The sequence below is a fragment of the Podarcis bocagei genome (assembly GCF_964188305.1).
Source record: "Podarcis bocagei genome assembly, chromosome: 2".
NCBI classification, from domain to species: Eukaryota; Metazoa; Chordata; class Lepidosauria; order Squamata; family Lacertidae; genus Podarcis; species Podarcis bocagei.
The window spans coordinates 15,678,080-15,694,144 of record NC_138126.1 but is presented as its reverse complement, the minus strand read 5'-3'; the positions used below and the strand labels follow the sequence as shown (position 1 = coordinate 15,694,144).

The 16,065-nt window shown below is 47.7% G+C and overlaps 1 protein-coding gene across 1 annotated transcript in view; it reads right to left on the bottom strand.

Moving 5' to 3' along the window:
* LOC308581214 (complement C4-A-like) overlaps positions 1–16,065 on the bottom strand; it is a 67,025-nt gene that overhangs the window by 16,247 nt on the left and 34,713 nt on the right. The window contains exons 17-32 of the mRNA XM_081183747.1: positions 15,565–15,765; positions 14,857–14,968; positions 13,710–13,780; positions 12,131–12,270; positions 11,124–11,333; positions 10,387–10,438; positions 8,736–8,825; positions 7,901–8,104; positions 6,877–6,952; positions 4,113–4,269; positions 3,660–3,800; positions 3,009–3,180; positions 2,654–2,865; positions 1,460–1,618; positions 1,170–1,229; positions 218–311 (exon numbers count right to left, since the gene is read on the bottom strand). Coding sequence (XP_081039873.1) covers positions 218–311; positions 1,170–1,229; positions 1,460–1,618; positions 2,654–2,865; positions 3,009–3,180; positions 3,660–3,800; positions 4,113–4,269; positions 6,877–6,952; positions 7,901–8,104; positions 8,736–8,825; positions 10,387–10,438; positions 11,124–11,333; positions 12,131–12,270; positions 13,710–13,780; positions 14,857–14,968; positions 15,565–15,765 — 2,151 coding nt within the window. The remainder of the gene's footprint in view (positions 1–217; positions 312–1,169; positions 1,230–1,459; positions 1,619–2,653; positions 2,866–3,008; positions 3,181–3,659; positions 3,801–4,112; positions 4,270–6,876; positions 6,953–7,900; positions 8,105–8,735; positions 8,826–10,386; positions 10,439–11,123; positions 11,334–12,130; positions 12,271–13,709; positions 13,781–14,856; positions 14,969–15,564; positions 15,766–16,065) is intronic.

Here is a 16,065-nt window from a genome sequence, read left to right as displayed (position 1 = left end):
GGTCCCAGGCGAGCCTCCCTGGGGAGAGCGTCCCCCAACCGAGGAGCCACCACTGATAAGGCCTGCTCTTGCATTGCGGCCCTCCAAACCTCTCGTGGAGCGGGCTCACAGAGAAGGGCCTCAGAGGGCAATAGTGGAGTCCGCGGTGGTTAATGTGGAGAGTGGCGGTCTCCCCGACCTCAGAATTATAGAACTGGAATCTGAAGCCCAGACTTACGTGCACGCTGAAAGGAACCACTCACGTCCACCTGCAGCCCGAGAGTCTGGCACGAAGTATTTTGCACAGCCAAGACGTGGTATTGCTTCAGGACCTGGAAGGGAACAGAGACAGAAGAGGAGTGCTCCTCCTAGCTCTCAAGCTGTGCACTCGCAGTAGCGACACTGGAGTAAAGGTTTGTTCAGAGCCCAGGTGTCTAAGGAGGAGGAAGCTGGCAGGCTTCAGGTAGAAAGTGAGGCAGGGTGGGGGGCTGTAGTAGTAGTAGTAGTAATAATAATAATAATAATAATAATAATAATAATAATAATAATAATTATAATTATTATTATTATTATTATTTATACCCTGCCTATCTGGTTGGGTTTCCCCAGCCACTCTGGGCAGCTCCCAACAGAATATTAAAAATAGAATAAAACATTAAAAACTTCCCTAAACAGAGCTGCCTTCAGACGTCTTCTGGAAGTCAGATAGTTATTTATTTCCTTGACATCAGATGGGAGGGTGTTCCACAGGGAGGGCGCCACTACCGAGAAGGCCCTCTGCCTGGTTCCCTGTAACTTGGCTTCTCGCAGGGAGGGAACCGCCAGAAGGCTCTCGGTGCTGGACCTCAGTGCCTGAGCTGAATGATGGGGGTGGAGACACTCCTTCAGGTATACTGGACTGAGGCTGTTTAGGGCTTTAAAGGTCAGCACCAACACTTTGAAGTGTGCTCGGAAACGTACTGGGAGCCAATGTGGGTCTTTCAAGACTGGTGTTATGTGGTCTTGGCGGCCGCCCCCAGCCACCAGTCTAGCTGCCGCATTCTAGATTAGTTGTAGTTTCCGGGTCACCTTCAAAGATAGCCCCACGTAGAGCACAGTGCAGCCCTTCCTGAATATAAAGCTTATACAAATGAGAGAGAATCAGTTGGTATTAATTAAAAGCAAAGCAGACAAATGATGAAGCTACTCACGGTTAGAGTCCCTTTCCCCTTCCCTTCCACTTTCAGATGGATGTTACTTCCCATGGAAAACTGAAGGTGGGGGAAAAACAAGGAGGGAAAGTGAACGGCCAGACCAAATAACACTGTAATACCCACACTGTGACAGCAGTCCCCAGGGTTTGCCTCATGAAGGGGATTGTGGGCCTATGGATTCTGAAGGGATCCCATGATCCACCCCAGGTCGGGCTGATCTGCCCAAATCGAATCAGGCGAGTGTCCGGAATCCTAGTTTGGCAGGAATCCCTACCCCGAACCCTCACCTGAAGTTCTTCCTGGATCGGATCATTCGACCGCCCAAAGGTAAAGGACCTCGGCAAGCTTTTCCCGGGGATCTTGACGGTCACTTTCAGCTCGTTGTCCTCCTCCTCGAAGGAGCTGATCCAATAGCGGGACAGAGCTTCTAGCGCCACCACTGTGTCCTGAAAGGAGGGAGAAGTGGGCCAGTTTATGAGAGTTTGAGTGGGAAAACACAGCCTGCACTGGGCTAGTCCCTGAGAATTAGAGAAATGAGGGCCAGCAGCCACAAAGACTACCCTCCATGCATTCGTCAAAGCGCCCTTGAAAGCCACCTGAGCTGGTGGCCATCAATAGTCCCTCCGTTTAGTAATCATGGACCAGTGGTACCAAATAGTAAACAGCCCTACTAGAAAAATTAACCAATAAACTGAAACTGACATGAGGACAAATAGAAGAAGACGCCTTCACCCCGGTATGGCTCCCCTTTATTACATACACAGCCCAACAAGACAATGACAAAAATCCACCAACAGCATACAAATCAATAGAAGAAGAAGAAGAAGAGTTTGGATTTGATATCCCGCCTCTCACTCCCTTTAAGGAGTCTCAAAGCAGCTAACATTCTCCTTTCCCTTCCTCCCCGACAACAAACACTCTGTGAGGTGAGTGGGGCTGAGAGACTTCAAAGAAGTGTCACTAGCCCAAGGTCACCCAGCAGCTGCATGTGGAGGAGCGGAGACACGAACCCGGTTCCCCAGATTATGAGACTACCGCTCTTAACCACTACACCACACTGGCTCTCAATATGGCTACCCTGATCCAAAACACCCACCCACTCCACTCACACATGAAAACAAAAACCACCACAGCCAACCACAAATGAACAACCACACCCTAGGCCAACCCCAACCTCTCTCACCACCAAAGGAACACAAGTGAACAGCAGAGAACCTGCACAAGCAACGCTAACACCAAACCCTACATATAGTAAGTAAAATAGAAACATCGCCACCCCACCCCACCTATCTTCCCCCCTCTCCTCCTCTTTCACCCCTTTCTTCCTAATGTCTCAACAAATGAAACTGATTTGTAAAAATGTTACATGGGGGGGGGGGAATAGGAGATAAGAGACATTGCACACACTTTTGTGAATCAAGAAAACCTTTAATTAAAAAAAGTCCCTCCGTTTTGTAAACATGCCCTGCGGGAGACCATACCTGGGTCGATTTGAAGCCTCCCCCATAGTTCCTCTGCTCCGTCAGCCACCGAGCCACCTTGCCTGCTGAGGCAATGTCGTTTTTCTGCAACAGGTAGAGGAGCCCATATGCGGTGGCCTCCACCGAGATGGCTGAAGCGGGAGGCACCCGGCCAGGTTTCTTCTCATTCTGCAGCCGGTCCTTCTCCACTTCCCAGAACATCATGGTGTTGTCTGGAAGAAGCATGAGAGGTCAGAATGTAGGGGCCATGCAGATGCGATGTATTGGGGAAGGGGACACACATGCGAGGCCAGGATCTCGTACGTTAGCTCAGAATCTGAAAGGCCAGAGTTTTATTGGGATTGAGGGCGATTACTTTTGTCCTCCGTAGCGAGACTCTTCAGGCGGACGCCGGCACTCGCAATGGCTGACTTGTCGTCGGAAGCGATCGTCAGGGCGTAGCTGGTGATGGCGACAGGGTACGGGCCCAGGGATTGATCCTCCAGCTTGCGGGAAAGGAAGGCAGTCGCCTGAGCCAGGCCGTTTCTCTGGAAAAGAAGGAAAAGCAAATATTGATTGATACGTATTTGAGTGTTTGTAGCTTGCAATTTGCCATAAGAACACAGCAAGGTGGGATATGCAACATTACAGTGATGTCAAGGGAGGAGGAAGGGAAGGAGGTGGGGAGCTTTGCTGCCTGGGCAGGAAGAGGCAGGATCAGCCAGAAGTCAGGTGCCATGAGGGATAGAAACTTGATTGTGTGTTTTTTTTTTAATAAAAAAGTTGAAAATGGAGATTCTGGGCCGGCTGGATTTCCATGTCCAGCATATTACCTGGCTCTCCAGTGGTTTCTTAATATAAGAATAAGAATAATAGTCACATAGTTGTTTATCTCTTTGACATCTGATGGGAGGGCATTCCACAGGGTGGGAGCTACCACCGAGAAGGCCCTCTGCCTGGTTCCCTGTAACCTCACTGCACATATTTTCTGCTTGCCCCGCCGCTGCAGCCTTCCCTTGCTTCTTACCAGTCGGCTCAGCTGTTCCTGCTTCGCTCTTTCCTGCTCTGGATCCGACTCCTCCTCTTTGTACACAGCCAAAGCCTCCTGAAGCACAATGGTGATGTACGCCGTGAGCGAGATGCCTCCATGAAGGCCGCCAACGCCACCCTGGGGAGGAAAGACAAGGGAACGCATGGCTGACGGAGAATCGATTCACCCTTTCCGAGTCACAATAGAAACCAAAACTCAGCCATCCTTTGAAACTTGCACTCACCTGATTTTTGTGATGCAGTTCTGCAAACAAAGTTTACAATAATAGTGGGCGTAAAAATGAAGATATTGGTGAAATGTTTTATATTATGGGGAAAGCGCTTGCGAAAATGTGTACATAAACCAATGTGTTAATTTGGAGAAATTTGCATGAAAACGCCGGTGAGTTTTCATTAGGTTTGATTTTTTAATGGTTGCTCAGGGGCTCACCTGCATCTCCCGATGATAGACAGGATGTGGGTCTTCGAAGGAACCATCCTCTTTTTGCTTATTCAGCAGCCACTGCACCGTCTCACGGATCTTGGCCTCATCCACCTCTTGGTACTCGCGGCTCAGAGTCAAAACCTTTGTCACGAAAGCCGTCAACCTGGAGGGAAGGAGAGTCGGAGGACAGGCGAATAATCAGACACAGGTGTGGAGATTGTGTGTGCATGCACATCTCAACACTCGCATGCGCATCCAGGGCCCTTAATGGGAGCTCGTATTTAAAAAGGAGGCACTGAACATGGCTGCAGGGACTGCTCTGCTGACTTGGGGTGCCTCCAAGCGGTCAGCATTATGTTGGAGGTTTTCAAGCACATACCATAAAACTCAGAGGCCACAACAGTCCTTTTGATGCTGCTAGATCAGTCACAAGCAACTAATGCTGTTACGAAAGTCAGTCATAGCTGTCAACTTTTCCCTTTTATTGCGAGGAATCCTATTCAGAATAAGGTAACTTCCCTTTAAAAAAGGGAAACGTTGACAGCTATGCGAGCGGTGGCAAGAGCCCATGGCATCCCAGGCACACACACAGGGTTTGTGTCCCTTTGGAGAATAGAAGACACAGCGGAGACTGTAGTGCTTTGAGAAATAGGGCTCATTTGCCCATTTACACCTTCAGTCTGCACAGAGGGAGTCCAGATTTTATGGCATGGCCCAAAAAGCATTGCAGGCAACCTTGCCTCTTCTCACCAAGATGGATCTCAGCCCTGCTTACTCCCAGAAACCCTTGCTTCAAGCCTCCTTTTTCCTGTCCCCTCAAACACACACTCCATCACCTTGGTAACAGGGTGCTAAAGGATTCCTCACCTCAAAGGCCCTTCAACACCTTTTTGTAACTGCTCTTCTCCCCACAGGCAGCCAGATTGGTTTCCATAAGCCAGCCCAGGATTTCCCTGAATTCCCTGCCTGGCATAGTTCTGCACTTTCATCCATATCCCAATTAATCAAAATCCTAACGTTAACAATGAATCGTTTTACCCACATGTATGACAATACGGTTTGTGCCTACAAGTGCTTGGGGGTGCTACACCACCTCCTTTCCAGTGTACCTGAAGGAGCATCTCCACCCCCATCGTTCTACCCAGACGCTGAGGTCCAGTACTGAGGGCCTTCTGGCGGTTCCCTCATTGCGAGAAGTGAGGTTACAGGGAACCAGGCAGAGGGCCTTCTAGGTAGTGGCACCTGCCCTGTGCAACACCCTCCCATCAGATGCCAAAGAGATAAACAACTATCTGACATTTAGAAGACATGCGAAGGCAGCCCTGTTCAGGGAAGTTTTTAATCTGTGACATTTTGGTGTATTTTTAATCCTTGTTGGAAGCCGCCCAGAGTGGCTGGGGAAACCTAGCCAAATGGGCGGGGTACAAATAATATATTATATTATTATTATTATTATTATTATTATTATTATTATTATTATTATTATAGCGCATGGCGTAACTTCCTGTCAAGGTTTCAAAACTTTTCGCGCGCCCCTGCTTTTGTTGAGCTTTAGCCCCTCCAGGCTGCACTGGAGGAAACCTTGTGATAGAATTAACAATATAGAATATATCCACCACTGAGGAGCTGTCACTGTGCCACACTGCAAAACACACCTGCAGTGGAACATCCGTGTGAAGGGGCCCCTGGTTTTCTGCAATAAGAGTGGGTTGCTGCGTCGCCCCCTAGCGCAACAACTCTGACGAGTTCAGGGGGGAGCAAGCGGTCTGCGAGAAACTGAGGGGGCGGCAGGGCCGAAGCTATACATGTGTGGACCTGAATACTCCACCCCCCAAAGATGGGATATTGCATCTCCTTTAAATAATAATCCAGAATGCGGCAGCTAGACTGCTGACTGGGAGCGGCCACCGAAACCATATAAAGCTGGTCTTGAAAGATCTACACTGGCTCCCAGTACATTTCCAAGCACAATTCAAAGTGTTGGTGCTGACCTTTAAAGCCCTAAACGGACTCGGTCTAGTATACCTGAAGGAGCGTCTCCACCCCCATCATTCAGCCCAGACACTGAGGTCCAGCACCGAGGGCCTTCTGGTGGCTCCCTCGCTGCGAGAAGCCAAGTTACAGGGAACCAGGCAGATGGCCTTCTCGATAGTGGCGAACGCCCTCCCACCAGATGTCAAAGAGAAGAACAACTACCAGACTTTTAGAAGATATCTGAAGGCAGCCCTCTTTAGGGAAGCTTTTAATGTTTAACAGACTATTGTATTTTAATATTTTGTTGGAAGCTGCGCAGAGTGGCTGTGGAAACCCAGCCAGATGGGCGGGGTATAAATATATTATTACTATTATTACTATTACTATTATTATTATTATTATTATTATTATTATTATTATTATTATTATTACTATTATTATTATTATCATCATCTGAGCAACAGGGCAGGCCTAATGCAGCAAATCCACTTTTTTAAAAAAGGACTGGACTTTTTTGTGATTTGAAAAGTGACAGGGAAAGGCCTTGAAAATAAAGGGATGAGGGGGTGAATAATGGGAAGACACGTAAAACACCTTGCAAAGCAAGCAGAATGCAGGACAAATGCCCACTGCCATAAACAGACAGAGCCAAGGCCAAATGAAGACCAGATATGGCCTAACCACACAGTGCAAGGGGATTGGGATAAAGATTGATTAAGCAGGTCTAGTTTGGCACCATCCCAATACTCGCACCCAGAACCTCTCCTCCCGCCTCCTTCGCAGCGCTGAGTCTCACCAGACACTGCTGGGGTGGGTGATCCAAGCTCCGTAGGACCCGTCTGTCTTCCGGAAAGTGAGGATCCGCTCATAGCCTGCAGTGCAAAAGGCAAACACCCAAAAGACATTGAAATATACTCAGAGTCGCAAAGTGATTTCATGCTCTTTATTCAGCTCATAGTGGTGAGGAGGAGTGAATGAATGTCCCCTCACAGTATCTGCTTTATATACATTATTTACACAATGGGCTGCCCATGATTGGCTAATTCCGGAATTCTACTGTAAGCCAATCAGGTTGTGGATTCACTTCTATCTGGAGCAGGATTGGGTGGTTCCTGCCAACCAATCATACTGCTGCATTGTTCTAGGACCAATGAGAATGCTGCATTCTGAATCCTATTGTTCTAGGACCAATCAGACTGCTGCATTCTGAATCCCATTGTTCTAGGACCAATCAGACTGCTGCAGTTTGGATCCTATTCAACTCAGTACATAACAGACACCTATCATGGCTGCTTTGCTTCCTCTCTGCAAAACGTCCATAAGGATTTCCTAGTTTTAGATTTATTTTTGGCGGCATAGGGGTAAAGGAAGAAACAGGCCAGGATCCTTCAGGGGCCAAGCGTGAGTGAAGGCAGATCCTTAAAACGAACGAATGGAGTGGGAGATCCTCAGCCGATCCATGCTCTAGGGAAGTCTCTCTGAGCTTGAGGCCAAGGCCAAATGGTCCTCCTACTTCCCTGCCCCCACCCCCCAAATTGGCCTGCTCCAATTGGCACATGGAGATGGACTGCAAGGCAGGATGGGGAGGTGGAGTTGTGGCGTCACGGGCACCAGCCAATCAGTGCTGCTGCCTCTTTGGGCTACTGAGCTGTTAGCTAAGGATGAACGTGGCCAGTCTGTTTATATATAATTTTACAGTATGCTTTTTCCTTGTGAAAATTGCAGGTGTGTAAATTACTGGGGCGTGTGCAGTAATTTGTAAGTTAATACAGCTCAGCGCATCCTCTTTGTGTCTCCCAGCATGCATCATGGCCCATCACCTGAACGGAGGTTTTCCAGTGCTTTTTCCTTGCTCTCTGGTTTCAGGTGCAGCCACTGCTCTGTCTTGTCCAGGTACTGCATGGCATAGACTCCGGGGGCCAGCAGGACCATGGTTTGCTCCCCGCATCCCTGGGGAACCCTCAGCAGAGACGAGAGGCCGTCCGGGGTCAGGGAACTCTGAAGGACGTCAGCAGGCACGGAGCCTGGTGGCCCAAGGCAAAACAATGCTTCAGAACACGGCACGGGCCCGCGAGGGAAAACAACAAAACTATTTCCCATCTTCCCCCTACCACAACCCCGGCCAACTGTTATGCTTTTAAAACAATGTTTGCACAAGGCCCGGGCCGCAGCAACACAGTCCATTTAAAGCACTGTGGCACCACCTTGAACTGTCATGGCTTCCTGCAAAGGATTATGGGAGGTGCAGTTTGCTAAAGGAGCTGTTAGGAGACTATTCCTCTCCCAAATTTCCCTGTGAAGAATTGATTGTTAAGCCATGCTAGGAACTGTAGCTCTGGGAGGGGAACAGGGGTCTCCCTTAACAAACAGAAAAATAGGTATTATTATTATTATTATTATTATTATTATTATTATTATTATTATGTTTGTTTAAGGTACTGATAATTCTCTGTTGGAGACCCACAGCGTCCCCTGCTCGCTTGATTCAAACCAGTTTAATCTGCCATGCCAGTGTGCCGCTACAACCTGGAAATCTTTTAACTGCCAGATGGAGAATAAGTGAAACTAAAGGAAGGTTTGGCATCGAGATTCCTGTATTGCAAGGGCTTCCAACTCTACAATTCTATTATTCCCTCTCTGGCTTGTTCCTTGCACCTGTCAAACGGACGCTCATCTTGAAGTCGCTGCCGGGAATGGCGTTGGAGGGAATCTCGCCTGAAATCTCCACCGTTCTGGTGCGCCCATCTGTCTCGAACGGGAGAAAAAAGAAGGGAAAACATTGGTAGCTCCTCACCACTCCAAGCCAACAGCTTCTGCAGCCCTTCCGAAGAATTTAGGGATCTGGGATTCACAGCCTCCCCCCTTTGCCAGCGCAGACTACCATGGTCTGTATACTTCCTGGGAACATCAGGCAGCCTCCCCAAAAAGCCTGTTTGAAATTTCCTTAGAGCAGCTAAGTTCCTGTGCATAAAGAATGTGAGAAGAGCTCTGTAGCAGGATCAGGCCATGGGCCCATCATAATGTAGCACCCTGTTCTGACAGTGGCAACCCCAGGTGCATTTTGGGTAGCCCTACAATGGAACAGTGACACTCCTCATGTTCTAGCTCACAAGACGTCTCTGTTGCTCTCTAATCCTTTCCAACTGCTAAGCATTCGGATGATCCTAGATGTAATAAATCATAATAATTTGGGAGATTGCCACTATACACTATACACATAAGCCCTTTGTAGCTTAGGGCCCTTGTATCTATGGGACTGCCTCTCCTAGTATGCCCCGCAGAGGACCTTAAGGTCCACTATACACATAAGCCCTTTGTAGCTTAGGGCCCTTGTATCTATGGGACTGCCTCTCCTAGTATGCCCCGCAGAGGACCTTAAGGTCCATGAATAACTATAGTTTAGAGGGCCGGGCCCTAAGGAAGTCGGACAATCCTCCACCAGGGCCAGGGCCTTTTCAGTGACGGCTCCGACCTGGTGGAATGCTCTGTCCCATGAGACTAGGGCCCTGCAGGATTTAACCTCCTTCCGTCGGGCCTGTAAGACAGAGCTATTCCACCTGGCCTTTAATTTGAATTCAGCCTGATCTTTTGTTTCCCTTCTCTTCCCTCCCCTTTTATGAAGATCACCCGCTCTGAGACCTCACAGCTAATTCTCCCCTGGCCTCCTTGCTGGCCCAAGTAGGACCAATTCAGCCAGCTAGCCCTGGGGATTATCTCATACTTATTTCCCCTAAATTGATTTTTGATTTTTGAATTTTATTGTTAATCACATTTTTATACTGTATTTTATGCTGCTTTTATAATTAAGTGTTTAAAATTTGTTGTTAGCCACCCTGAGCCCGGTTTTTGAACCAGTAAGGGCGGGGTATAAATAAAGGTTTATTATTATCATTATTATTACTATTATACTGCGTATGCTACTCTGCAAATAGAGGCAGTCAAGAGTGCAGGCTCCCTGGTCACAAGCTCCCATCTTCCAAACCACAAGTGCAAGAAATATCATCAATACTGGAAGGGACTCTTGAATACTAGCCATGCTGGCGGGGGGCGGGGGGCATATCTGGAGGGTCTCAGGTGCCCCCTCTTTATCTGACTTCTCTTTTGAGATTGAGGGTTTCTTTTTACTTTCTCCATTTTTTAAAAGGATGCTCACCTGCTATCAACCTATGGGTGACAGGGGGATATAACCCATGTAATGCTTTGGGTGTGGTGTATGTATGCGTGTTCTGTATTTAAACGCCAAGAGTTGTTTCTGCATCACCCACCCTCAGGAACTGGGTTTCAGATCTGTGTTCAAGTCTCCTACCTTTACTATCCAGGGAAACGGAATATTCCTCCACCTGGACGGCACCCTCTTTCTGCAAATGAAGAAGAATTGGAATAACACTAAGAGGACCTGGAATTTAATTTAATTGGAAGTATAATTGCTCATTTTATCTTCAGTTGGACGGAAGAATGAAAGGAGTCTGTGAACTTGCCAAGCAACTGATAAGGTTCACCTGCAATTCGACAGACCACTCCTCTTCCCAGGCTGAGAGGGGAAATGGTGAAAACAGGTTATTCACTGGGACAGAGGGATTTTTGCAGCTGTTGTTAAAGTTGCTAAACAACAGAGAAATGGAGAAATTTCTGAAACAACCATGGGATATCAGCTTCGCCCAAGACATGATGGAAAACAGCAGCAGCAGGGGGAAAGAAGGACATAACACCTATGTCCCCACTGTGGAAGGACGTGTGGGTCCAGAACTGGCCTCCACAGTCACTTACGGACTCACTGTTAAAACAGTGTTTATGGAAGACAACCTTACTCGGCTACGAGTGATCACCAAAGGAGGAGGAGAAGGAGGAGGAGGAGGAGAAGGAGAAGGAGAAGGAGAAGGAGAAGGAGGAGGAGGAGGAGGAGGAGGAGAAGAAGAAGAAGAAGAAGAAGAAGAAGAAGAAGAAGAAGAAGAAGAAGAAGAAGAAGAAGAAGAAGAAGAAGAAGGGGGGCCCAGAGTGGTCTTGGGAGCGGAAAAACAGTCCCTGCGATGAAAGGCCTCTTACCTCGACCCTCAGTTTCTTGGAGACTTTGTCCCCTCCCCCGAAGCCACCAAGGGCGACGACCGTGATGGGGATGTCGGCCGCTCCCATGGGAACCAACACAAAGGGGATGGGGACCGCAGAGTTCCCGGGCACCTCCACCCGCTGCTTCCGTGCCGGGCCTACAGTGGCAGGAGAGCAGAGGCCGTCATGGGGCTCCAGGTATACTGACACCTAGAGAGGGGACAAAAGAAAGAATCAAGAGGCAGAAGAATCCGATCAAGCAGCGTTCAACTGAGGTTTTTTTACTCAGGGCTGACCTGCCGAAACTGACATGCCTTGCTTTTCGGTGGGTTTTCTCCAAGTAAAAAATACCGTAATTGAATAGACCGTGGATACACAGGTGGAGTTTATTTTATTTTTTCAAATATAGATTCTGAAAGGTGTGTGTGCACAGCCTGCTTTCCTTTCTGGTAAACAGGTTTCGCAAGTTTCGGTACCATTTTGAAAACCTGCAGTGCCTATTTTGGCCACAGGCAACGGTGGAATAACATATATAAATAAAATTAACCACAGCCAATGACAGGTAGTGCCGCCTCCTGATTGGTTGAAAGTAAGAAGGCAGGCAGGTGGGAGCATGCGGAGGTTGGTGGGGCAGTGATCCTTTTGCCTCAATGCTTAACAGCCATAAGGCTTTCTTATTTGCCCTCTTCAGCTATTTCATTGCAATGCCTGCTCAGAAATCTTCTGTGGAACCGGCTCCACTCTTTCTGTTCCTGCCTCATGCTGCTTGCCTTGGCTTTTTTGGGCTGACAGCAGTTCCCAGGGACTCGCATAGGAAGCTGCCAGGTCACCACAGTGTTGTCTGCACTGTCTGGCATCAGTTTTCCTGGGTTTCCAGAGAGGGTATGGTCACGGTCCCTAGCAGAAGCCCTAGGTAGTGAACCAGGGGCCTTCTGCACCCAAAGCAGGTGACCTGTGCAGGCACAGGATCAGCGGAAGGGAGAGGAGATTGTGGGGGCTTTGCTTACGCTGATGGGATCAGGCTGGTAGTTGTAGAGAACCGGCTGAAGCTCAATCTGTTCAAACTGCTTCACTGAGTAGGGCAGCCGGAGAGAGATGTGGAAGTTCTGGAAGACTCTGACCCGAACGGGTTCTGAGACGCAGATGCCTGAGAGAACGAGAACAAATGAGCCCCCAGGGAAGGAGGAGGGAGGGAGAGAAATATGGACAACCGGATAACCAGAGGGAATGACGTTTCCTGGTTGTATTTTTTTGCAAGAGACACAGGATTAAGAAAAGATCAGAACGGCAACACAGACTTCCAGAACTGAGCTGAAAGCTGCCGTTTTGCTGGCAGGTCCCTGGCACAGATATTATTTTATTATTGTCCTTATTAATTGCTTGCACTGGGACCCTAAGGTGTATATTTTCCGAGCACAATGTCGGTGCCTCGGACCAGTATACCTGAAGGAGCGTCTCCACCCCCATCGTTCAGCCCAGACACTGAGGTCCAGCACCGAGGGCCTTCGGGCGGTTTCCTCACTGCAAGAAGTGAGGTTACACAGGGAACCAGGCACAGGGCCTTCTCGGTAGTGGCTCCCGCCCTGTGAAATGCCCTCTCATCAGATGTCAAGAAAATAAACAACTATATGACTTTTAGAAGACATCTGGAGGCAGCCCTGTTTAGGGAAGTTTTTAATGTTTGATGTTTTATCTCTTTATTATTATTAAAATTCTGTTGCAAGCTACCCAGAGTGGCTGGGTAAACCCAGCCAGATAGGCAGGGTATAAATAATAAATCATTTTTATCATTTTTATTTTTATTTAGGTAGATTCTAAAAATATGCACCTCAAGGTAAAGAGGTGTGCCTTCCACATTCACCAAAAGCTGTATAATGAATGTGCCATGCCTTCTCCTGGATAACTCACTCTAACTACAGAATTCAAGGGCACAACCCCTACTTGCCTACCATTGGTTGCCACCCCGCATGAATGTGTTCAATTTGTGCCATGTACACCTGAAAATGCACCTCTGAAGCTTTACTGAGGTGCCTGTTGATCAAGGAGGCGAGACTGGTGAACACACAAACGCGGGTCCTTTTTGGTGGTGGCTGCACCGTTGCTGAAGGCAATTTCATTGGACATCCGGCAGGCCCTGAGAATTGTGGCTTTTAAAAAGGCCTTAAAGATTCATTTCTTTGCTGAAGCCTTCAGTTAATTAAAGAGATTTGAGCTGCATGATTACTATTTTGCATCGATTTGGATAGTTTTTCTATATTTTGCTGGCATAATGCTGGCTTTTGGGTGTTTAGTACTGTTTGCAATGCTGTTTTGTTCAGTCATAATTTTTTAAAAAGTCTATTTCACTGCATGCTGATATCAGATTGTGAACTGTTTTGAGAAGATGTGCCATTTGTAGAAAGCAGTAAATAATAATATAGGCTTATGCAGCATGGCAGAATGGGTTGGGTGTTATGATGGGTTTGTGTAGTCAGTTGAATGAAAATGGATGAATTAAACCCTGAAAGGGATAAATGAGTATTTAAGGTAACAGCAGCTAGAGAGTACAATGTTTTGGTCCTAGAAATACAAAAATGCCCAGCTCACCATTCGTATTAGACATGCTAACAGCCTGGATCTCCCAGGTGGTGATGGAATCAGGAAGAAGCACGTTTGTCCTGTGGGAGACAGAAATGGGGCCTAAATATACTGTGAGAGGCAGGAAGGGACCAACATGGCGGAAGAGTAAGCCAATCACGTGGGGCCCATTGTGTAAATATTGTATTTAAAGCAGACATTCTGGGGGAACTTCCATTCCTCCTCACCATTATGAGCTGAATAAAAAGCATGAAATCCACTCTCGACTCCAAGTATATTTCAAGAACCAAGCCTCAGATGACCAAGCCCAGTCATCTTAGACCTGCCACATCCACACAATGTATTGAAAGCACCCTTATTCTACTCGTGGAGATTCCTGGGAACTACAGCATGTAAAAGGATGTCAGGAACTGTAGCTCTGCAAAGGAGCTATAATTTCCCCAAATTCTTTTGGGAATTATAGGGAGAGAGCTACCTAAACTGAATAGTAACTTATTCATGTGTGCAACTACAGCGGCAGGAATGTTGCTCGCCCAAAAATGGAAAGAAGCAGAATTCCCAGCAAAAGAAGAATGGATAGATAAACTAATGGAGTATGCAGAAATGGCAAAACTTACCAGAAGAATAAGAAATCAACACAACAAACTTTATCAAAGAATGGAAATGGTTCATTGAGTATTTACAGATAAATTGTAAACAGATAAGAACATTGGAGGGATTATTGTAATAACCTGCAGTTTCGTAAGTATATATTTAAAGAAGATGAAGAAATGAACAAATTAAGTTAATTTGGATAGGCAGAAGATATTAAAAATAAATGTAAGGAACTGCAGAAAGAGGAGGAAGTCAAGTTTTGAAATGATAAAATGATTGTAAAATTAGAGAAATGTATAAACCTGAAAAGCATAAATAAAATAATTAAAAAAGGAATTGTAGTTCTGCAAGGACAGCAAGCCAGTAGTTTCGGGGCGGCAAGGCATCACGGGGGATGATGCTGCAGCATACATACTATACGCCACAACAGCTACCGTGGGAGTCAGATTTCATTGCTGATCTACTGCAAATCACTCAGAGATCTATCTGCAGATCCTGGTCTTCTGTCTACCTACCTTCCGTTCCCAGGATGCCTTGAGGCCCAGCTCTCTGACCTACTTACGTGAAGGTCCGCTCCACATCGTACGATTTCCAGAGCCAGCTCTCAGGGAAGACGCTCCGCAATTGAATGAACTCCTCATCGAATAAGTCCTCTTCCAGCTCCTGGGTTTGTGCTGCACAGAAAGCAGAGGTTCCATGTTGAGAGCTGGGCTGAGAGATAGAGTTTGCACCCCTTCTCTGCCTTCCCTTCTCCTGAAGAAATCTCACAAGGCAGCAGAGGTTTTGGATCAGAGACTTCCTTCTCCTAGATGGGCTACTTTCTCAGGTGGATGAGCCCCGTCTGCCCCTACGAGAAACTTTGATACAGTGGTACCTCAGGTTAAGAACTTAATTCGTTCTGGAGGCCCGTTCTTAACCTGAAACTGTACTTAACCTGAAGCACCAATTTAGCTAATGGGGCCTCCCGCTGCTGCTGTGCCGCCAGAGCACAATTTCTGTTCTTGTCCTGAAGCAAAGTTCTTAACCCGAGGTACTATTTCTGGGTTAGCAGAGTCTGTAACCTGAAGCGTATGTAACCTGAAGTGTATGTAACCTGAGGTACCACTGTAATATGGCACCCTGAGCGAAGCCACAATTTTGCAACCCCCAAGTAGGTCTTCTCAGTTATCAATCTTCTCAATTTTGCGCACGCCCCCTGGTTCAGTGCTTTGTGTGGGGGAACTGCCCGTGCCACCCTAAATCTGGCTAGGCTCCCAATCTCTCGACTCACTCCGCCCAAGGCTGTGGGATCCCCAGGATTTTCGCCGTAGGCCTGCAGCAACTTTGCAGCAATCCAGGAAGGCTTGGCGACACTGCTGGGAGTCTGGGCCCTGGATCCGCTTGGCACGGTCCTCGCACGTCAGCTTTTGGCGCAGCAACACCATGCCCCCCTGGCAACACCGCCGAAGCTCTGGGGTTTGGTACTTGGAAACTGCAGAGAGGAAAGAAGGACCAAAAAGCAGCTGAATGAGTGGATGGGAAAGGAAAGTCTGGAGGTTGGGGGGCCGGGAGAGAGAGAAACCAAAATAAACGCAGCCACTTGTTCAGGCCTCTTTCACATTATTGCAAGGACAGAGGGGTTGTACGTGGGAAGGAAACCGAGGAGGAACTGATCTGTGCGCTCCAAAGCTAAGCATTTAAAGGTAAAGGGACCCCTGACCATTAGGTCCAGTCATGGACAACTCTGGGGTTGCAGCACTCATCTCACTTTATTGGCCAAGGGAGCCGGCGT